The sequence below is a fragment of the Rhinolophus hipposideros genome (assembly GCF_964194185.1).
Source record: "Rhinolophus hipposideros genome assembly, chromosome: X".
NCBI classification, from domain to species: Eukaryota; Metazoa; Chordata; class Mammalia; order Chiroptera; family Rhinolophidae; genus Rhinolophus; species Rhinolophus hipposideros.
The window spans coordinates 33,760,779-33,785,595 of NC_138046.1; the positions used below are offsets into that span (position 1 = coordinate 33,760,779).

Consider the following 24,817-nt stretch of genomic DNA (forward strand, 5'->3'; position numbering starts at 1 on the left):
GATCTCTACCTAGAAATCCTGGGTTTTAAAAATGTTTGTCGACTCTTAAATGAGCTAGGTTGATAAAAGTGTGACATGGTAGTTTAGAGCAGTGGTTCTCAAAGTGTGGTCCAAGAACCCCTGGAGGATCCCTGCAACCATTTCATCAGAGGGTCTGTGAGGTCAAAACTATTTTTATAATAATACCAAGACATTCTTGCCCTTCTCATTCTTATTTCCTAATGATGTACAGAAGCTACATGACATGTGCTATCACAACAGATCAAATAAAACAACGGCAACGAGAATCCTGTTCTCTTATATTACGCCAGAAAGTAAAGAGATTTGTAAGAATGTAAGGCAATGCCACTTCTTGCTAATTTATTTTTGTTTTGGAAAAATATATTTATTTTTCATAAAAGTGTGGTATTTATGTTAACATATTATATTTATTATTTTCAAATTAATTGAATACATTTGTGCATTTGAATTTCTGATATGCTAAATATTAATACACATAACACACACACCCAAATTTTGGGGGTTACCTGTAAGTTTTAAATGTATAAAGGGATCCTGGGGCAAAAATGTTTGAAAAGCACTGGTTTTGGAGGAAGGAAGGTGCTTCCTGTGATGGGCCTATTCTGAGCTGCCACCATCCACTCTTGCCAAAACCCAGGCTCAGTATGTTGGCAATTTAGCATCTTTCTCCTGACAAATCCACTATCCCTGCCTTAGGCTATACAGTGGCTTCCACAGAATGGCTGGTAACTGTTCTGTAAGCCCATGGCCTCCACAGTTGCAGTGGAGGTTACCTTAGAGCAATGGTTTTCAAATGGGGGTGATTTTGTTCTCCAGGTATTATTTGGCAATGTCTAGGGTAATTTTTCATGGTCACAGCTGGGTGGGGGGTAATTTTTCACAAGTACAACTACAGCATATAGGCCAGGGATACAGCTAAACACCCTACTATGCAAAGAACAGCCCCCACAACAGAGCTCCAAATGTCAATTGTACCGAGGTTGAGAAACACTGCCTTAGAGCATCCAGACCTCATCTGATATCCCAGGACATTAGATAAATCTGACAAATGATATACTCTTAGAGGTTTATTATTTGATTGGAGAAAAATAAAGTCCCAGGGCTTATCAAATCTGGCAGGGATCCAATGTGCATTTGTGAACTTCCGAATAATAATGAAAGAGAAGTACATTTCAAGCAGCAGCACAACCAAGGAGCATACATCAGATAATACCACTTAACAAGGTTAGGATAGCTGCCAAGAAAAGAAACTACTTTAAAGGCCAAATCTCCTAGAACACTATGTTACTATGGGGTGGAATACATTCCCAAGATGGCAGAGAAAAACTGCCGTAATTTTTTCTTTTACTGTATGTTACTGGATGTATTGCCTAGCTCGATCCAAATCAACCAAATCTATTGACACACCCCTGACACACTTACAATTTGGTAAAGGAAGTGGAACTGGGTGGGCATTTGGTCATTTAAAATGTCACTTTCTCCATGAAACCATTTTTTTCTTCCTGCTCCAATATATTTTCTCCTCTTCTTATTCTTCTACCTTGCCTAATTATTTCTGCCCATGTCTTGTATCTCCCACGACACTGTGTGCTTTCCAAGGTCAGTGACCATGGCTTATGTATTTATATCCCCACTTAGAATAATAGTTCTCTCAATAAATATTTGTTGAATAGATAAGTCTCTTTAAGAATTTTGTATTTCAGCTTAGTACTCACATAATTATTATAAGAACTATTATTATTGGTCAAGTTTAATGGTCACTCTAAGAAGGTAGATTTATGGTCTCTACTTTACAAGTAAAGGAATTGAGGTACAAATATGTTAAGCAATATACTCAAGCCTGCACAGCAAATTGTGGGGCAGGTCAGAAGGAAAATTAACATACATCCAACTCTGTACTGTGCATTCTCCAATGGAAACCACGTAAGGGCAGTTCTCCTTATTTTTGTTCTTTGGGCTTGGATGTTTATAATTAATTTTTTTTTTTAGGGACGACCATACTCCAAATAACTATCAACCTAGCAAGGGCATATTTTGCAGCTGTGGCCTGCCACTGTGGTGTAGCAATATGTCTCCAGGGTAATGTTTCAGAGCAATTACTGGTACCTAAGAGAATTATAAGTCAGAAATATTTATTGTACTCACCTCAATAGAGAACAGAAAGAATTAAACAAATTCTTATCATGAAAATTAGTTGGGCATTCTTTCCTTTGAAGTGCTTGATATGAACTTTTTTGCGGAGTAGAACCCTACTAAGACAAGGGCATGAGGTGGCAAGCTTAGGGAGAGAACAGGAGAGCTTTGTGATGTAATTTCAGGGGATCTGGGAATGTCCCCCCTGTCCAAAAATATTTTCCTTAGTGATACCTGAAATTCCACCATGAGAATTGCACACCTTTAAGTTTGAACAACATTCCTTGTTAAACTACACAGCTTCTTGAGAGATGGGACATGAAACAAGAAGTAACTGTTTACAAATGCCAACTCTTTGTTCCATTTTGTTTTAAAAATGTTCAGGGTGGGGTGGGGGCAAGGTGTAAAGTTCCCCTAAGAAGAAAACGGTTTACTGCACCTAAGTTACAAAAAAATGTATATGCATTGTTGATCAGATGAAGAGGGTAAGAGCAAATGAGAATTAGATAGTCATTTAAAAGTATGGGAAGGTAGTGCTGACCTGTGGCAAGATGATGATTATTGAGTGTGGGGAACAGTCATGGAATGTTGTCTATTTTTTTTTAATTAAAGTTTATTGGGGTGACAATTGTTAGTAAAGTTCATAGATTTCAGGTGCACAATTCCATATTTTTTTTAAATAGAGGTTGTAAGTAATTCATAATGCCTTGAAAATGAGTTCTACTTTTAAAGAAAACAACTGACTGATACATATTTCTTCTTATCTCTGTCATCCACACCTAGCAATAACTCAGCTACAAAGGTCTGTGCTCACTAATCCAAGGCATGTAGCCACAGGTGACAATGGTCCAGGTTCCCAGCTCGTCCCTGCAATATACCAACCAGCCATTTCAAAGTTCAATGTTATCTTAGTAATAGCCAACATTAAATATGAAGACAGTTTTATGATGAGAAGACCATTTTTTCCCCTGCGAAAGTAGAAGCTGTTTATTTTTTTGAAGTAACTAAAATTTTTATATATTTCAAAAGAACTGTCCAATTTATTTTATAATTTTCATTTCAGGAAATACCTAAAATAGGTAGTTGGAACCACGTTAGATTCTTTTTTATGATCACAGAAATGTGAAGAGAGTGGTCTGAGGGTGCTGAGTTTCCCCGTAGTGGAAAAGAGAAAAAAATGGCCTTGCAAATTAATGACCAACTTGATTTCTCTAAATAATGATCTTAGAAGGGTTGAGATAAGAATTTGTACTATGGATATGGTTCTAGGACTGAAAAATATAGGAACCCAGAATGTAGTATTATTCATTCACCCGAGAGATTGTGGGGCATATTCTGCTCTAAATGACTTTAGAGCTAAAAAGCAAATGTTTGTTTAATTAATGATGCCAGGAGTTCTTCAGTAGTGTCCTTAGGAAGGATAGATACATGTGTAAATATGCAGGTTATGGAGAAAGACAAGGATCACAAAGAAACAAAAGAAATATATGAGCAAGGACGCATTTGCATATTTAGTTAGAAACCTGCTCTAACAACACAATTATCTGGATGATGGAAATGGAAACTTATCACAGCCTAAGCTGGAAGCCTTCCCCTCACTTTATGCCTCATCCAAACTTCATTCCAAGTTACTAACAGTTGTTTCTTGGTACCTAGTGATTTTTTTTTGAATAACATTTTAGAATTATCTTCACCCCACTGGAGGAAGGACAGCCATTCTCTGTTTTGCTGGCTTTTTTACTGAAGGTATTTTAGGTTTCATTGGTGACAAGTCAACTTTTCCAATAGCTCACGTTCTTTCCTAACCTTTTTTGAAGAAGTCCTAGCATCACTTGGGAAATCACAGACATGTACAATAAGCCTTCACTTAACACCGTTGATAGGTTCTGCTACTTTAATCAAAAAGACATATAACAAAACCAATTTTACCAAAGGCTAATTGATATAAACAAGAGTTAGGTTCCTACCACATCTCACTGTTATAATGAAATGATGTTGAATGAAACGACATTATTCGAGGACCTGTTGTAAAGATAGGCAGGTGCATATGTCTCTGCCCAGGTAGGTCTTGTTCTATTAAGTTGAAGCCAATTGATGAACAAGCAAGAGAAGATTCTTTGCTGGGTGAAAAAATTTACTCTAAGGTCCTTTACATTCTTTTCAGTTTGGGATATGTGTAGTGAAAGGATTTACCTCTCCATATAGTATCTCTTAGAGGCTGTGGCAGTTCAAAATACGGCCTAGACTACACTAGTGTCTGCAGCCCTCTTTAAAAATTTTTACCCATTTATTTTCACAGGGGTTTGTGGATGCAAGATTCTAGAAAAATGAGTGTTTAAGCTATTTCAATCCTTCTACCCTTGGAGAAAAACTGAGCTTTCTCCATAACCAGGGAGCATGCACATACTGGACTCTGGCCACCAGGGCAACCCTCATTTCACAAGTACAACTACAATGGTTTGCAATTATGCAGTGCTTAGCTGTTGAAAGCTCCCTCTGAGAGAGTATTTATATCTATGTAGTTTAAAAATGTAGCTCAAACTTATTTAACTCCTTTCTAATGAGATCATAATTTAATAGAGTGCAAAGAGCAAATTCAATAATGCATGCATATAGCATTAGGAGTTGAAAGCTGTGAATCATTTTACTGAGGGCCTAAGAATACCAGTGATTGAAAACTACTGATGAGCGTTTATGCTAGGGAAGCAGTCTCAGAAGTCACTTGTAGATATGGGGCTAAAGCCAGTGCATTTCCAAAAAATTCAAAGTGATAAACTTCTTGATTCTACAAGTAGTGAATTTTACTGATGGATTTCTGCCAAACTGGGACTTTGTCCAACCTCTCCCTCTAGAACAGGAATCTAAAACCATTAGTGGTTGTGGACTTTCTCATATAACCCAATTTGTCTGGGGAGACTTCTAACTTGATTTATCCTTGACAAAGAGAAGGACCTCAGGAAAGAGGTCCTAGTAGAGAAACTTAAAATGTTGCTGCTGATATTTTCCCAAGTACATAATTGATATGATTCACTTGAAAACTTGGTTTTAAGATCCATTAAAAACTCAAACTATAAAATTTGGTTGGGTTTTTTTTACGTATAAGTGTGTTTATTTTATTTTATAATTAAAATAAAAAAAAAACATTTTATTTATTTAAGTGTGTTTTTCCAGGACTCATAAGCTCCAAATCAAGTAGTTTCAATCTAGTAGTGGAGGGCGCAGCTCACACTGGCCCATGCAGGGATCAAACTGGCAACCTTGTTGCTAAGAGGCTGCTCTAACCAACTGAGCTAACCAGCTACACATAGTGTGTTTTCTTTAGATCATCCCAGTGGCACACAGAAAGAGAGGCATAGACTGATAATAGAGAAACTGATCTGTACCAGAGACTGTATTTCTGAAGACTTCTAGTTCATTTCCCTGACTCTTGGCAAGATACCATTCAGAGTTTAATCTGATGCATGCCAGCACCCTCTTTTCCCCCTAACAGCTCTCCCTTGACCCTGACCCATAGAAAAATAATTAGTTTAGCTTATACCCAAACAGATTACAACAAATGGAGTCTAGATATCAGATATGAAAGCTGACTACTGGTTGCCATGCCAGGCCAGATAATGCCCTCTTCTAGCAAGCATTCTAGCATTCACTTATTTGCATTTCCAGCAGTGATGCTAGACACGAAACACTAGCAGAGTCAGTCTCTCCCTCTCATTTTATCTCTCTCTATTTTTTTCTAATGTAAAGCATGTTATTGCCTTAGGTCTATATTTTGAGATATATCTGTTTCAAGTCCAGATGAAATTAATTTTTAACTTAACTTGGACCACACTTTTGTCACCTCTGACCAATAGGGATTTGCTTCATGTGCCAAGGGCCAAATGCTATACCGCTCTCTAGAAAATCAAAAGAGAATGGATTTCAACTGTTCTCCATAAAAGGAATCTGTCCCCACCCTGCTCCACCAACCTCAGCTCCCACCCTCATTGAAAGTATTTCAGTCATTTCAAATGTTTCATGTTACTTTTCCATGGGCTATCCTATGTTTCAGAGATTGAGGAGAGACTTCTCTCCAAATGAAAGGAAACCAAATGGTCTTAGAGGCGCAGAAAGGGCACAGATGTTAACATTGCATTCTGCCACTGCACCAGTGTCTTTCCTTTTGGTAATTGTATAACAGCATTCTTACCTTCAGGCTTTTCACTCCTGCTGCTCTTTCTGTAGCTCTGGTGTTGGGCATTTGGTCATTATGTGTTAATAAGAAGCACATTCAAGTTATCAGGATAACACCAAAAACAAATAATCATATTTTAATCATAGAAACCATTTAAGGTCACCCAGTCAATTAGAAAAAATCACTAGAATGGGTTAATTAATATATATATATTTTCTTTCTGGATTACATTACACCCCTCCTCCCGGTGGTAGAATTTATTCTTTAACACCATCTGGCAAAATCAATGATTTTGGCAGTCGTTGGACTGGTTGGTTCAGTTCTTAAGGAAAAGAGGTCCCTTGCTTGGAGCAGCCACTTGAGAGAAAGTGAGGGTTTGCTCTTGGGAGAAAGACCTGAATAAGTTCAAGGAGCAAATTTATTCACTTCCAGAAAAGAAAACTGTCAGGTTCTTCATACTTCCAGGAGGCAGCACCAGCACAGAGACATGCAAACCAACGAAGATCATAATATACTCACCCTACTCTTCGATCTCAAACCAGTCTTGGTGATTCATAGGAACTTCTTCTAAGACCCAGGAAATGCCGTCGATCTGTAATGATTCTTGCCTACACACATAACAGTGTCAATAAGGAGTCATCGGGATCCATCTTAACTCTCGGTATCCAAAATGTCTACCTTTAGGGGTGGTTCCTGCCCTTAAAAGGTCTATCTTGTTGCAGGTAAAAGGCAGATGCAGATTCACATCTGTTATTCAAGGCCCAAGAATGTCAAAGAATTCTGGGTGTGGAAGAGAAGAGCTTAAGAGACAGTGGAATAGGAGAGGAGAATTGTAGACATACATGGAAGAAGAAGAAATACACATAAAATTGAGGATCTCATTTATACATATGGGAAATACAGTATCGCCTCATTTATCTATGTACCACTGAATAGGAAGACAAGGACAATTGGAAATGGGTTGTCTTAAAATATAACTTTTCACTGTCTTTGAATAGAAGACTTGCTAAGCAAATGCATGGGATTAAAAAAATATAAGATTGCTAGTGACAGGGAGGAGAAACGTGTTTGAATTTCTTAAGAGAACAAATTGTTTTTAGGTACTTTAAAAGCACTTGTGCAAAAGAACACAACTAATTTTAATTGCAAGCTGTTTTGAACTTATTAAAATAAGTTCCCTAAGTTCTTTCCTAGCATTACATTAACTAGTTTAATCTAGTCCCTATACAGATTTGAAGATAATTAAAATGCATTTCTCTATCAATATTATATAAATTATAATTATCATCCAACCATTTATTTAATTAATGGAAGTTTAACTGCATATTTCATCCTCATTCCTTACTTCCCTATATGCCTTACAAGATACATATTATATAACTCTCCTTGCAGTCAAGGGGTTCAGAATGGTCCTATTTAAACATATTGTTCCAATGTTCCCAAAAGCATACAAAGTGTGCTGATTTTCAGTTTAGAAAACATGGACACTGGAAGTCTATTTAAACTCCTGGGTAGAACTAAACCCAGGGCAATTCTAGGGTGAGGTGGGGTTCATAATACTTTGTCCCCCCCAGTCACAAATAGCGTTTTTCACTGACCATACCTTTTCTTGTAAGGTAGGGTTACACAGGGAAAGCTAAATTGGTGCCCTTTACCCAAGATTAAGGGAATGAAGCATAGTGGGGGCGGGGATAAGAAGAATTTGAAAGTTTGAGGTGACAGGCAGCTATGGAGAGAGACTGATGTGTTATGTGGCAGTTCAGAAGCTAAATCCCCATTCTGCTGTGATTTACAACAACAGGCTTTCATTGGTTGTGTCACAAACCTCTGGTGATCTGGGTTTATCACTGAAACAACCTGCTAGCTCTTAATTACTACATTTGCACACACATTGTAATAAAGTACTAACACAAAAGGGCGATTTGCAGATTAAAAAACAGCTCTAATTTCTATGATCCTTGCCCGTGCATTTACAGTCCTTTAAGGAAGGATCAAGTCTGATTTGTTTAGGCCCTATTAGACCAGGTTTAGGAAATTGGTAAAACCAAGCATTATTTTAATTCTAGCCTGTAGGTCTGGTTCAGGGGCTACTTCAGTAACTGACCTTGTCTTAGTTCCTTGTATCCCTTGTAAAATAAAAAAATAAAAATAAAATAAATCTATTTCATTAGTTTAAGCGTGTGCACATTTAAAACAGCCTGAAAAGTTGCCAGCTCCTTCCATAGACTAGTAATTTTTTGAGAAAAGGCTTAGAATGTGTAATGTTTCATGGGTGGGGGGAGTCAACAATTTAACATAATTGCCAATTTATTTTTACTTGAAGGTTGCAGGTGACAGACAGAGAGATAAGTAGTACAGGTTTTTCTCCCTCTCCTGGTTTCAGAGATAATAGGTGTGGATGTGTTTCTGCAAAAATAGAAGCACTCATAAATGTCAGGCTTTGTGATTACTGTCATTTCTAGTAATCAGTCCTGAGGGCTGGAATGGTTTAAATATGCTATTTGCCTTGTAACCAAGGTTGAGAATGAACCTGATTTTTATGGCAATATGTCGCATTCAATCAGATTCACATCGCTCATTGGATGGATAGATGTGATAAATTGCTGTCTGCAATATTATCACAAGAGATGACCCTGAAAATCTGCAGAGATTTGTGACAGCATTAGTTGTGTGACCTTCTCAAAGTTACCACTATCTCTGGGTCTCACTTTCTCTATGAGATGATAGTACATTCAGCAGTCAATTGTCATGTTAACTGGGGATGGGATACAATAAAGAAGTATAATTCTCAAACCATTTTGCTAATGCAGTTAAACCTCACTGATTTGGACTAATAGGGAGGGATTGTCTGAATGAGTAAGTCCTGAATTACAAAATCCATTTGAAGAACAACAGTTTTATTACCTTATGTCTATTTTGTAATTCAAACTCACTATAAAACGTTGCATTAGTGGAGGTTTCATGAGCACTACTTTAGCAGATAGATTTGTAATGAATATGATTATATCTAATACATGCTCCCAACATTTGAAAAAAGTTTGTTGTCTTAAGGAAAAATTCAACTAGCAATCTAGTCCAAATTCATCATTTGCTTAACAAACCTCTATTCACCTCGCCCCCGATAATATAAAGTTAGATTGTAAACTGGACCCCGTTCCGTTTATCGCAGATTATAAATTACAGGGCTCCAAATTAATGAGGTTTCACTGCCTTTTCTGCTTTCTTCTTCATTGATTTATTTTTGGCATTACCACTAAATAGTGGTAAAACATAGTCAAGTTCATCTCTTGCTCCTTCTTTCGCTCACTCTTAGAAAATAGCAGATAGCAAGAAGGAAGAAGATAAAGGCAAACTTCTTGGTAATCCAGAAATTAAATAAGCAATCCTGGGATATGCAGCACTGATCACATTATTATCCACAGTTGAGAAAGGGGTTGACGTTCTTCAAAAGTTTGGCTGGAGGAATGACTGAAAAAACTGATTTGAAAGATACCTGGCAGGTAGACCTATGGTCAAAGAAGTTGAAAACATTTAGGATCTACTGAAATATTTTTCTATTTGCATATCAAAAACAGATAACCTGGAAATCATGGGCTGGCAGTAAAGTTACTTGATAAATTTCAGTACTATCAGCTGAGAAAAAAATGTTTGATTGCTGGTTGTAATTAGTAAATAGCTGGTCTAAATTGTTAGGGGTCTTCATGACACCAAAACATCTGGGTGAAAAGTAAAAATTTAGTCAAATGTGTGCAGATAATTTTTTGTTTATGTAACATCAAATATTTGGTTATTTGAAAACTTCTGGCAACTTGGCATCATGTGGATGTTTTAGAGTCATCTTGATACAGCCCATGGCTCCTTTTTAGCCATGCTGAGTATGAATGGTGAATTCCTCAGAGCAATGTATCCAATTCAGCTCAATTTTCATTCTGCAACTCACATCAGTGGCATAGTTTCTCCACGGCCTGTTATTAACACGAGTAAAAGACCAGGAAGAAGGTGCTAAATACTGTAGGCCTCAGGTTAGCCATTGCAAAACTCAAACGTGCCAAAAGCTTGGCTAAATTGTCCATGTTATTAGTTCAAACTAGTAAGAAAGGAAGTTACTGTTTTTTAACCCATAGTAAAATCTTGACTAATTGGAATCCAAATGAGATAAATGGAATGTTCAATAAGAGTACTCATTTTGTTTCATTCTTGGCTAATAACATATTTTTTTCTCAAAATACTTGTATCCACTTTCTCGCCTCAGGAAAATAGTCTCTAATGTTTGAGGGTCAATCCAGATGGAGAGAAGACACATGAGACAGAGCTGAATGTGACTTAACTACAGATCATCTCTTGGCAAGTGATTTAAAAAAAAAGCAATTTCTTGCAGTATTCTCTTTTAGTACTATTGCTGCTTTCTCATCAATGTCGGTACTAAGGGGGGGGGTAAGTTCAATTAGTTTGGGTACTGGTTAGGTGAGTTCTGGTTAATCAAGGCTTTACAACAAAAGACCTTGTCAGTGCTTGGTAAGATATATGCTAAAGAAATTTGTCCCTAAATTTGTTTCTTTGAAAGTGCTTTGTACCAGTGTTTCCAAACCCATGTTATACTGCAGACCAGCAAACTAACTTTTCTGTCAGTATTTCGAGGAATGGAGAGGGAAAGAGAGGAGCAGATGTGTAACCATTGTCTGTAAAGGAGAAAAGTTTTCGCTTTGCCTGCTTGTTGGTCTGCGGTTGGGAAACACTGTTCTTCACCTTAAGATGCCATGGATTCTTGGATTCAGAAGAACTGATCATGCTTCAATATAATTCTCATGCCTTTGGGTCATGGAGGATTCTGTTTTCAGGTCCTCTCCTGTACTTACCAAATGGGTCTTTACATCACTTGGTATCATGGCTTCTGAGCTTGCCCTTATTTCTTTTCCTTGGATGAAGTTTATTCATTCTTATTAGCCCCAAAGAGCATTAAGGAGCCAAATTAATGCCAAGTAAGATGGGTTTTCTCACGGTAGCTGCCTGGATAACAATTTGACCTACCTAAACGAGAACATGGCTAAGGAAAAGCCAAATCAAATATGCATACACACAGAGTATCACAGTTAGGTGACACACTTGTTTTAATATACAAAATGTCTTTGCAAAGTCTGTATATGGGGTGGCCTATTGAAGAAAGACCCCATTTAACTTGAAACCGAGCTTGTTCTTTGGATTTCAAGTTAAATGGGGCCAGCTTAACTAGGCCATCACATATACAGAACAACATCTCATCATTTAAACACATAATTGAAAAAGCCATCTCTAATCAACTAACCAACCTCTGTGTGCAATATCATGCCTTAGGGAAAAAAAAGGCTATAACCTTTTAAAGATTGATTTGATTTCTCATACCACTTAACTGAGGCAGGCGGGGACAGTCTTAAGGAAAGCCTTTGGCTCTTGAAAGCCTAGGGCAGTGAAACCCATACCATACCCTTCATAAGGCAACCAGTCTACTGTGTGAGAGGAGAAAAAGGATGTGGATAGGGAGCCTCTGTCTGGGAGTTTAAGAAGGGACCCAAGTTAGATCAAAAATGCGGGCAGTGCCCTGAAGTCTTTCTAGTTCCCAAAGCTGCCAGGCAGTCGAATAACCTGGTCATTCCACTTTATGTGTGAGTCTTGTGCTCTCTCCTCAATAATAAGATAACAGTCTTGCCGATTACTCGTCACTAAGGGTACCCGGTTGTGGTGACATTGAGGCTGACCTTGGAGTCACCGCCCCCGCTGCCGCACTCTCCTTTGTCGTACCACCATTTGTTTTTCAATTTGTCCAAGAGGCCTTGCTCATTCAGTTTTAATACTGCCAGGTTAACAGCATTTCTTGAAACGATAAAACATAACTTGTAAGAAAATGCACAAATGCTTAGGAAATAGTTAACGTATAAAAAGGAGCACAAGAGGACAAATTGGCTAAATTTCACAGAACGTGGAGCTATAAAAATGTCTGTACAGCAAATACAGGGTTAAATATTGGAAGGTGGCATGGAGGATAACATTTGCTTAAAACTGAAGTGTGCGGGATGGGGAAATTGTCTTTGAGAAAAAAAGTAACAAGAACACCACATCCATGCAATTAACATTTGTCACATATGGCACCATAACTTGGCTTTTACCATCTAAATTGAAAAAGCTGTTGAACTATAAAATTAAAACAGCAACAAACAGTCAGAGAGGACAACACAGAGAGAGAACATTGAAAAAGTGGATGTATTAAATAGATGAAACCATAATTTACCGTCTTATTTGACTCCATGGAATATTGTAGGTTTTAAAGTTTTAAACGTTACCTCAAAATCCACAAGAAAGAAAATGACAACAAAATGCATCAGGGTAGGTGGAATACTATAACAACACGGATATTGTTATATTATTCCACCCACCTTAATGCTGAGCCTTTAGGGGTTGCCACACCATAGCCTTTGGAATCCAGATTTCCACCAACTTTCATCGTATCACATGGTTTTCTCTGCTCAATGTATTCATTCATGGTTGACTCCAGCAGGAAGGCAAACTTTCCCTTGGACTTCCGCACTCGGGCCACGCCATCTGCTGTTGTTTTGGTAAACACAGATGGCTCTGCTGATTTCATGTAAGACCACATTTTCTCATAGACAGCAATTTTGGACCTCTGCAACAGAGATAAAAATTCTTAGAGCTACCATATTTATAACTGCAAGAGGCCTCAGGGCAGTGGTTTTCAAACATTTTTTATTGTCATTAATAGTAAGAAAAACATGTTACACTGCAACCCAGTAGATACATTCATACATAGGGATATGTAAACATGGTTTCAGAATAGATTTCTCAAAACCATACTCATCCTTGCTATGTATGATATTCTCTGATATTTTCTGTTCTATTCTAATTTATTTAAAAATGCTGATCAGGATCCACTAAATTGATTTCATGGCTCCACTAATTGGTTGCAATCTAGTTTCAAAAACACTTTCTTAGTTCAATCTTAATGCAGAAATCTCCCTTACAATGTCCTGCTAAATGATTATCCTTTACCTACCTGAAAAAAAAAGCCATTGGAAGGGAGTGCACTTCCTTTTAGCCAGCCACTCCAGCACAGGGTATTAATTATTGTAAGAAAATATTTCCAAAAAAAAAAAAAGAAAATATTTCCTTATTCAGGGATGAAATTTGGTTCTCTATAACTGTCACTCTTTAGTACTACCTGCTACAGCTATGCAAACACAATTCTGTTCCTTCTGTGACATGATAGCCCTTCAAATATTGCAAGGTTGTTATTATGTACCCTCCTCATCTCTTCATCAGGCTAATTTCACCTACACCTAATACTATTTACAGAACCCTCACAATTTTGGTCTTTCTTCCATAGGTACATTCTTAAATTGGAGTGTCTAGAAATAAACATAGCACCCCAGATATATGATAAGGACAGAATAAACATGAAAACTGCTTTTTGTCAGTAGAGCATTATTTTCTATCAGTACTTCCTGAGTTTGCATTAAGATATTTAGCCTTTCATCCATCCTTTCAACAAGTGTAAAACACTCTACTGGAGGTGTGAAGAATATCATAGAATGACTAGAGTCCTTCCCTCAACTCAGTTTGAGGCCAAATCAAAACTGTTCTTTCTACCAAGCCAAGTTTCCTTCATCTTTACCCTTTTGATTTTGAATTTAATTAAATTCCATTAAATTTCATCTCAATTCAGATGGTCCTTAGAACATGTACTAAATGCTTGTAGCTCTATGTTAGGTATTCTGGAGAATATGAAGGAAGCATGGTCTCAATGACTCCATTACTTCCAATTGAGTTGAGAGCTTCGTCCTGAGGAATGAAAACTCTAGAGAAAAATTCTAAAGTAATAGTTGATCAGAACTGAGATAGTATACTAGAAACTACAAACATATGCCATGTTTTTAAGTGTCCTTTTATGGGGTTTCCTGGCCCATGTCTTAGCCTTTTTGATTATTTAGTTACTATTCTCTGGACTTTAGCCAGCTACATTGCACCTTTTTTGAGGCCTGCTTGGACCTACTCAAATAATTACAGAGGGCTGGAACTCCCAGAGCTATCACCATGGAAACTATGCATTGTATTCATGACAAGCAGACCTTTAATGAGTCACTGAAACTGTTCACTGAGATGGGAACATAAAGAACAGGAAAAAAGCCAATATGGCTGAAGCCAGATGAATAAAAGAATGTGGTAGGAAATGAGCTTAGGAGAATAATCAGAGGCCAGATCTTGTTGGGCCTTGTAAGCAGTGGTAAAAAGTTTGGAATTATTCTACATGTAATAGGAAACTACTGGAAAATTTTGAGGCATGTGTGGTAAGATCTGAATTAAAATTTTAAAACGTTATTCTTGCTGCTGTATGGAGAACAGACTAAGGTGGGCCAGAGTGGAAGCAAAAAGATTGGTTAGGCAAGTCTTCTAATAGTCTAGGGGAGGAGGTATGGCATGGATTTTGCTGGGAGAAATGGAGGTAGAGAGAAGAGGTTGGATTCAAGATATGTTTCAGGGAGAAAGTAAACAAGCCTTCCTGATGGACATCTTCATCTTATGGTCCTACAGACACTTTCAGATTAAACATTTCTAAACCAAATTTATTATCTTCCTTGTAAAGCCTGGATCTCCTTCTAAATTCTATCAGTAAAGCACCTTACATCCAAGCTGAAAAGTTTGGTTTTTATTCCTTCTTCAGCTTCTCATTATTCCATGTTTATTCTAACAGAAATGCCTATAGGATCTGTCCTTTTGTTGTTTCCATTCTCATTACCATTGCCTTGGGGCAGGCTCACATCAGTTTTTGGTCTGCACTACATTACCACCTAACTGATCTATGAGTTTCAGCTCTCCAATTTATCCTCCAGTGATCTTTCTAAAAATGTAAATATTTCAAGTTACTTCATTGTTTAAAATTCTCTGATAGTTCCCAAATACCTACAGGACAAAATCCAACTTCTTTTATATGATGTCCAAGAGTCTTTATGATCTTGGCTACACTCTCCTTTGATCTGGTCATACTGAGCTACTCACTGTTCACTGAAATATGCTACATACTTTCACATCTTATGCCTTTGGTTATGCTTTACTTCTTCCTGAATTATTCCTATTCATCTTACAAGATCCGGAGCAAATATCATATCTTTTGTGAAATCTTTCCTCACTCTTTTCTGTCCCACAGATGTGCTTTCTTGGCTTTTCTCTCAAAGCACTTTGCTCATAGCTTTGCTATAGAGCTTACTACAGTGCATTAAGGTCAGTGGGCTATATGTCTGTCTTCCCCCATGTTACTGGGTGTTCTTGAGGACAAAGTCCATGCCTGATTTATTTTTGTGGCCCTCTTAGTAGCCAGCACAATGTCTGATACATGCAATTCAAGATATATTTACTTAAAAACTGAAGCTTAGGCCTGATCATGGTGACAACTAGATTGCTGGCCAAAGATATCAGGAGGTTGGTGAAAAATGGCTACCAGCACTAGTTTTATAGCCTTGCAGAATTCTAGAGCTGAAGTTACTCTAAAGATCATTGGGTCTGATTCGTAGCTAAACCAATCAGGGTATATGCTTTATAATCCATTTTTTTTTACCACTTAACCTGCTTCTGATGTCCACACCAATAATGTCCCCTAATAATCAAGGCTTTCTAAGATTGAAATCTCACTCATTGACATTTATGCTCATTTCATATTACATCATCTTCATCCGACACAGAAAACAATTTCTAAGCATCATAATGAAATACATTCTCAATGATTTTATTTTATTTCAGTAGGAATTTCCTAGTCAGCTGCTCAAAGAATTTACAAAATAGTAAATAATTCAGATTTTTGGTCAAGATGGTGGAGTAGGTAAATGCTGTGCTTGCTTCCTTTCATGACAACATCGAAACTACAACTAACCTACAGAATCATCACTGAAAATTGCCTGAAATCTAGCTGAACAGAAGTCCTACAACTAAGAATATGTAGAAGAAGCCATCTTGAGACTGGTAGAAGGGTCAGAGATGTGGAATGGGCTGGTCTCAAACCAAATGTGGTGGTTAAAAATCAGGAGAGATGTCTCAGCTGCAGAGGTCCCCCTGAGGAGTGAGGGGTCCCAGCCCCACACCAGAAACCCCCACCCAGTGTTCAAGTGCTGGGAAGAGAAGTCCCCACAACTTCTGGCTGTGGAAACCAGTGGAGATTGAGGCTGAATGAACATGATGGCAGCTAGAATCCTAGGTGTTCCTCTTAAAGGGCCCATGCAAGGACTTACTCACTGATGGACTCACAAGTTCTGAGCTCCAGCACTGAGGCAGCAGCTCAAAAGGCACCAGGGATGTACGGGGAGTAGTCATGGGAATTGAATTGTCTGGCTTCAGGACAAGGGCTGGAGGGGCAGCTTTCTCCCAGATAGAAGGGCTGGCAGAATCTATTATTTCTTTGTTGAGTTTTCTCTCCTCCTGGTGTGCCAATGCAGGTGGCCACCATATCTGAGTCTCTAACACCGTTTGCTCCACTGTGGTGATTCTGAGACCCCTCCTTACCAAACTTGTGGACCCACTCAAGCTGCTTCCAGTGGCTTTTCCATACAAATAGCCTTTCTTGGCTCAAGCTGTGGAATTTTTGAAAATCTCTCAAGGGTTCATAAAACCCAAAGAAGAAGCATCTTGCTTCAGTGAATCCCATACCTCTTGCTGAGCAGCCCCAAGCCTGGCACTAGCGGCAACGGCCTTGGTTCATGGCTTGGCCTCTCAAAGTACTTCCAAGCCCAGTGCAGGTGGATGTCATCTACAGATTGCTTAGTGGCTTACTCCAGATTGTCCCAGACAGGGATCTGACTGTGGCTGAACTTGGCTAGTGGTGGGGCCCATCCCAGGAGGCCCTAGGGCCAGCACACCTGGTTGCCAGCTTTAGACCAAGACAGAGTACCACCAGCTGCCTCCATGGGTGACATAGCCAAAGGGCACGCTGAGTAGGCACCAGCCCTGCTAAAGGGAATCCTGCTCCATAGGGTCAGCCCCTGCACAAAAGGTCCTGCACTGTAGTCACAGCCAGTTCTCATAACCAATGAGCCCAAGGATCAATCCCTTCAACAGATGTGCAAACAACCAAGGTTCAAGTACAACAGGAGGGCACACACAACCCACACATGGGACACACCTAGAACACATGGCTCAGATGACCAGGGAGACTGTCACTGGGCTCCACAGGACACCTAATATACGGCCCCTCTACTGAGACAGGAGACATAGAAGCCCTACCTAATACACAGAAACAAACACAGGGAGGCAGACAAAATGGGGAGGCAAAGCAACATGTCCCAAATGAAAGAACAGAACAAAGCTCCAGAACAAGAACTAAACAAAATAAAGACAAGCAATCTACTAGACCAACAGTTCAAAACACTGGTTATAAGGTGCTCAATGAACTTAGGGGAAGAGTTGATGAAATTAGTGAAAACTTAAAGAGATAGGAAACATAAAAATGGAGATGGAAAACATGAAAAGATTCAGTCAGAAATGAAGAGTACAATAACTGAAATCAAGAATACATTAAAGGGAATTAACAGTAGATTAGATGAAGCAGAGGATAAAATCAGAAATTTAGAAGTGAAGATAATAGAAAACACCCAGACATAACAGCAAAAGAACAAGGAAAAAAATGAAGATAGTTTAAAGGATCCCCTGGACAACATCAAGTGTAACAACATTTGCATCATTGGGGTACCAGAAGGAGAAGAGAGAGAACAAGGAATTGATAACTAGTTAAGGCTATAATGACAGAAAAGTTTTCTAACCTGGTGAAGGAAATAGACATACAAGTCCAGAAAGCACAGACAGTCCCAAACAAGATGAACCCAGAGAGGCCATCACCAAGACACATCAAAATTAAAATTTCAAGGTAAAAGACAAAGAGAGACTCTGAAAAGCAGCAAGAGAAAAGCAGTTAGTTACATACAAGGGAGCTCCCAATAAGACTGTCAGCTGATATCTCATCAGAAACATTCCAGGCCAGAAAGGATTGGCACGGAACATTCAAAGTGATGGAAAACAAGGACCTACAACCAAGATCATTCTACCCAGGAAAGATATAATTTAGAATTGAAGGGCAGATAAAGAGTTTCCCAGACAAGAAAAAGCTAAAGGAGTTCATCAACACCAAACAAATATTACAAGAAAAGTTAGAGGAACTTCTTTAGGAAGGAGAAGAAAAAAATATGAATAATAAAATGGTAATAACTACATATCTAGCAACAATTACTTTAAATGTAAATGGATCAAATGCTTCAATCAAACACAGTTTTGCGGAATGAATTAAAAAACAAGATCCTCACATATGCTGCCTACAAAAGACTCACTTCAGATTGAAAGACACAAACAGACTGAAAGTAAAGGGATGGAAAAAGGTATTTGATGAAAAATGGAAATAACAACAACAACAACAACAACAACAACAAAAAGCTGGGCTAGCAATACTTATAGACTTAAATATTTAAATACTTATAGACAAAATAGACTTAAAATGAAGGCTATAACAAGAGACAAAGAAGGACCCAGTAATCCCACTTCTAGATATTTATCCAAAGAATCCCAAAACACTACTTTGAAGTGATATGTTTGTCCAATATGTTCATTGCAACATTATTTACAATTACCAAAATATAGTCAACCTGGGTGTCTATCAATGAATAAAGAAGAGATGGTACATATATACAACAAAATATTACTCAGCCATAAAAAAGAATGAAATATTGCCATCTACAATAATATGGATGGACATAGATGTTATTATGCTGAGTGGAGACAGACAGAGAAAGATAAGTACCATATGATTTCACTTATATGTGGAATCTAAATAACAAAATAAATAAACAAATCAGACACAAACTGATAGATACAGAGACGGTTGCCAGCTGGGAGGGGGGTTTGGGGATGGGTGAAAAAGGGGAAGGGATTAAGAAGTACAAATTGGTAATTACAAAATAGTCATGGGGATGTAAAGTATCGCCCAAGGAATATAGTCAATAATATTGTAATAAATATGTATGCAGTCAGATGGGTACTAGATTTGTCAAGGTGATTACTTCATAAATTAGATAAATGTCTAATTACTATGTTGTACATCTGAAACTAATATAATATTATGTGTCAACTGTAATTGAAAAAACACAATTAAACCTGTGTACCTCCCATAAAACTTAAAAAGTAAGAGAGTGACATCATAGGAATGGTGGCAGCCAAGTGGTCTTCTTGTGTTCTTCTCCAGAACTTACCACAAATTGAACATCTACAACCTATCAAAGGACTCTCTGTTCATCACACAGAACAGCCAAGAGACTCGTTCAAAGATTACATGCAGGTGGGAAACCTGGACGAGCAGGGGAAGAGGGAAGGAAGTGGAGTGGAGACGCGGCCCGCATCCGCATCTGCGGAGATGCAGGGGGTCCCAGGACAGAACAGAGACAACAAGAGCCAGGAGGTGGGCTCTTTCCCTGCATCCCACAACTGATCTCTCCTGCCGTGAGAGCAGCATATCCAGTGTTTGAGGCAGTAACCTCAGCAGAGACCTCCAGCTGGACCGTAGGCCAGACAAAGGAAGTAAACACCATACCTGAGCCCCTCACCCTACTCTCCCAATCCCTTCCAGAGACTCAAGCTGGCCCCTGAGTCTCTGGCCCCTGAGACTCAACTACTCCCTGAACTGAGGAGTAGTGTCATATTACAGAGGATCAGTAGCACTCAAAATCTGGGAAGACCCAGTTTGTAGCTGCTGTGACCCAGGAAAGAGGCTGGGAAGAGGGTGACACTGCTGGCCTGGGAGAGAGAAGACTCCTCCATCCCCAGCCCCCACTTTTACTGGCCTGCCTACGGCAGGGCAATTACAAATGCAGAGACATGCCCATGGGTCAGAAGCAGGTGGCAGAGGTAGCTCTGGGCTTTCAGCAGCTCAGAAATCTAGCATCCTACACACACACACACACACACACACACACATACACACACACGGAAGAAGTACATTAAGACACAGGAGACGTGGGCACAGGGCTGGTTGTGTTACTTTCAGTGTGCATATGTGCAAGCAAGGGCAGAAACTGCACTGACTTTGTAAAAACTACCATCAAGAACCCACAGCCCCAATCATCTAGAACTGCTGTTCCAGGGTCACTCTGGGCACCAGGTGACTGGCTCTGCCTGCACAAGACGCAGAGTACTCTTTGGTTCAGCAGAGGACAACCTGGAGGCTACTTAGTGGGCTTAAGCCAAGACTGGCACTACTTTTTGTTTTGTTTTGTTTTGTTTTGTTTTTGTATTTTTGATATTTTTGCCTATGTTGAGTGTGGGTTATCAGTTGTTTTTACATGTGAGTGTATTTGGTTTTTTCTTTGTTGTTGTTGTGCTTGGTGATTTGCTTTGTTCTGAAATTCCACTACACCAGGACCCAGCACAAGAGGCATGAAATTCAAAACACCCAGAGGCCAACTCCATACCAAAACAAAGTTTTACCAGGTTTGACCTACAAGTGACACACACAGAGGGAATTCTCTACAGGTACAAGAGGCCATAGGGGCCAAGCCTTATTTGAGTGGTCAACTATCACACAGCAGATCATCCACTGTGGGCAGAGCCAAGTCTCACAACTAGTCAGCCTAAGAGTCAATCCCAGCTCCTGACAAGCCAAAAGCAATTAAAGCTCACCTTTAACAAGACAATATACACAACACATGGGTCAGCTATGGAGCATACGCACAGAAGAATAGGGAGTGGAGCAAGTCAAATATAAAAAAACACACACTACATGAGATAACCCAGCAAAAATCAAGAACCTAGGGGATCTACCTAATACATTGAAGCAAACACAGAGAGTCAGCCAGAATGGGAAACAAAGAAAGATGTTCCAAATAAAAGAACAGAAGGGACCTCCAGAACTGGAACAAAATGAAATAGATGTAAACAACCTAGCAGAGACAGAGTTCAGAACACTGATGATCAGAATGTTTAAGGAGCTTAGTGATGACATAAAGATAGATAGAGAAATCATAATTGAACAACCAATTAGAACTAAAGAATACAATAAATGAACTAAAGAACAGACTTGAAGGAATTACCAGCAGGTTAGATGAGGCAGAGGATTTAATCAGCGACTTAGAAGACAAGTTAGCAGAGATCACCCAAATGGAAAAACAAAAAGAAAAAAAGAATAAAAAACAATCAAAATGGTTTAAGAGACCACTGGGATAACATCAAGTACAACAACCTGCGCATCACAGGAATACCAGAAAGTGAAGAGAGGGAGCAAGGGATTGAGAACACATTTGAAGTAATAATGACCGAAAATTTGCCTAACCTGGTGAAGGAAATTGACATACAAGCTCAAGAAGTGCAGAGAGTTCCTTCCTGGATAAATCCAAACAAGTCCACACCAAGATACATTATAGTTAAAATGGCAAAGGTTAAAGACAAAGAGAGAATCCTAAAAGCAGCAAAAGAAAGACAGCAGTTTACATACAAGGAAACTCTTTTAAGACTATCAAATGACTTTTCTATAGAAACTATACAGGCCAGGACGGAGTGGCAGGAGGTACTCAAAGTGATGAAAAACAAAGGCCTACAACCTTTACAAACAAAGGCCTACAATTGCTTTATCCAGCAAGGCTATCATTTAAAATTAAAGGAGAGATAAAGAGCTTCGCAGAAAAGAATGAGCTAAAGGAATTTATTACCACTAAGCCAGCATTGCAGGAAAGCTTCTGTAAGCAGAAGAAAGATGAAAACAATCTAACTACAAGTAACAAAATGGCAATAACTATATACCTATCAATAATCACTTTCAGTGTAAATGGATTAAATGTGCCAATCAAAAGACATAGGCTGGCTGAGTGGATAAGAAAGCAAAACCCTTGCATATGCTGTATACAAGAGACTCATCTCAGATCAAAAGACACAAACAGGCTGAAAGTGAAGGGCGGGAGTAAGATATTTCATGCAAATGGAAATGAGAAAAAAGCTGGAGTTGCAATATTTATATCTGACAGAATTGAGTTTAAAATGAAGAATATATTAAAAGACAACGATGGGCACTACATAACAATAAAAAGATTGATCTGACAAGAGGACACAACCCTAGTATACTCTATGCACCCAACATGGGAGCACATAAATATATAAAACAGATATTGACAGACATAAAGACAGAGATCAACAGTAACACTATCATAGTAGGTGATTCAACAAATGTCTGACAACAAGGGACAGGTCTTCCAGACAGAAAATCAATATGGAAACAATAGCCTTAAATGAAACATTGGACGAGTCGGATTTTATCAATATTTTCAGAGCATTTCAGCACAAAGCTGCAGAATACACGTTATTCTCAAGCACACCTTAAACACTTTCCAAGATAGGCCACATGTTAGGCCACAAAAGAAGTTTTCATAAATTTAAGAAAATTGAAATCATACCAATTGTCTTCTCTGAACACAGTGCTATGAAATTAGAAATCAACCACTGGAAAAAAAAAACTGGAAGACACACAAATACATGGAGGCTGAATAACATGTTACTAAATAATGAATGGGTCAACAGTGAGTTCAAGGACGAAATAAAAAAAATGAAAATGAAAACACGATCCCCAAGATCTATGTGATGCAGCGAAAGCAGTCATAAGAGGGAAAATCATAGTAATGCAGGCCTACCTAAAGAAACAACAAAAATCACTATTCAACAGTTTGTCTTTACATTTATGAGATCTGGAAAAAGAACAGCAAAGTAAACCCAAATGGAGTACAAAGAAGGAGATAATAAAGACCAGAGCGGAAATAAATGAAATACAGATCAGAAAAACAATACAAAAGATCAACGAATCCAATAAGGAGTTTTTAGAGAAGATAAACAAAATCAACAAACCTTTAGACAGACTCATCCAAAAAGAAAAAAAAAAGAGAAAGAGAACTGAATTTAATAAAATCAGAAATGAAAGAGGGGAAGTGACAACAGACACCACAGAAATACAAAAAAAAAATTAAGAAATTACTATGAGCAACTATATGCCAACAAATTTGAAAACCTGGAAAAATGGACATTTTTTCTAGAAGCATACACCCTTCCAAGGTTAACTCAAGAAGAGACGGAAAACTTGAATAGACTGATGAGCAACAGAGAAATTGAATCAGTAATCAACAAGCTTCCAACAAACAAAAGACCTGGACCAGATGGCTTTACAGGTGAATTTTACAAAACATTCAAAAACGAATTATCACCTATTGTACTCAAGCTATTCCAAAAAATCCAGAAGGAGGGAAGCCTCCCAAACACTTTTTACATGACCACTATCACCGTGATCCCAAAAGCAGACAAAGACATTACAAAAAAAGAAAACTACAGGCTGATATCCCTAATGAACATAGATGCAAAAATAATCAACAAAATATTAGCAAACAGTTTTCAGCAATACATTAAAAAAAATCATGCATCATGATCAAGTGGGATTCACTCCTGGTATGCAAGGGTGGTTCAACATCCGCAAATCAATTAATGTGATACACCACATTAACAAAATAAAAAGTAAAAATCATATGATCATATCAATAGATGCAGAAAAAGGATTTGACAAAATCCAGCAGCCATTTATGATAAAATCTCTAAAGAAAGTGGGAATAGAGGGACTATATCTCAACATAGTAAAAGCAATGTATGAGAAACCCACAGTTAACATCATAATCAACAGGGAAAAGCTAAAACCATTCTCCTTAAAATCAGGAACAAGGCAAGGTTGCCCACTTTCCCCTCTTCTATTTAACACAGTACCGGAAGTTCTCGCCACAGCAAGCAGACAAGAAAATGAAATAAAAAGCATCCAAATTGATAAGGCAGAAGTAAAATTGGCATTATATGCAGATCACATTATGTTACATATAGAGAACCCTAAAGACTCCACCAAAAACCTATTAGAACTGATAAATGAATTTAGTAAAGTAGCAGGATACAAAATTAATATTCAGAAATCAGTTGCATTTGTATATACCAATAATAAAATATCAGAAGGAGAAATTAATAAAACAATCCATTTACAATTGCTTCAAAGACTATAAAAGATCTACGAATAAATTTAACCAAAGAAGTAAAAGATCTGTAGTCAGAAAATTATGACACTGAAGAGAGAAATTAAAGAAGCTACAAATAGATGGAAAAACATACCATGCTCATGGATAGGAAGAATTAATATCCTTAAAATGTCCATACTGCCTAAGGGAATATACAGATTCAATGCAATTCCTATCAAACTTCCAAGTACACTTTTCAAAGAAATAGAACATATAATTCTAAAATTTACATGGAACCGTAAAATACCCCGATAGTCTCGGCGATTTTGAGAAATAAGAACAAAGTGGGAAGTATAACGATACCTGACATCAAATTATGCTACAAGGCTACAGTAATCAAAACAGCATGGTACTGGCATAGAAACAGACACAGAGATCAATGGAACAGAACAGAGAGCCC

The 24,817-nt window shown here is 38.2% G+C and overlaps 1 protein-coding gene across 6 annotated transcripts in view; it reads right to left on the reverse strand.

The window, feature by feature from the left end:
• Positions 1-24,817, reverse strand: part of GRIA3 (glutamate ionotropic receptor AMPA type subunit 3) — a 652,505-nt gene that overhangs the window by 12,737 nt on the left and 614,951 nt on the right. For 3 of the 6 annotated variants that reach the window (XR_013992917.1, XM_081042112.1, XM_081042116.1), the window contains exons 13-14: positions 12,733-12,980; positions 12,058-12,172 (exon numbers count right to left, since the gene is read on the reverse strand). Coding sequence is in view for 5 of the 6 variants with exons in the window: in XM_081042112.1 (XP_080898238.1) it covers positions 12,058-12,172; positions 12,733-12,980 (363 nt within the window). In the remaining variant the exon portion in view is untranslated. The remainder of the gene's footprint in view (positions 1-12,057; positions 12,173-12,732; positions 12,981-24,817) is intronic. The other 3 variants (XM_081042113.1, XM_081042114.1, XM_081042115.1) reach the window with 1 other exon arrangement.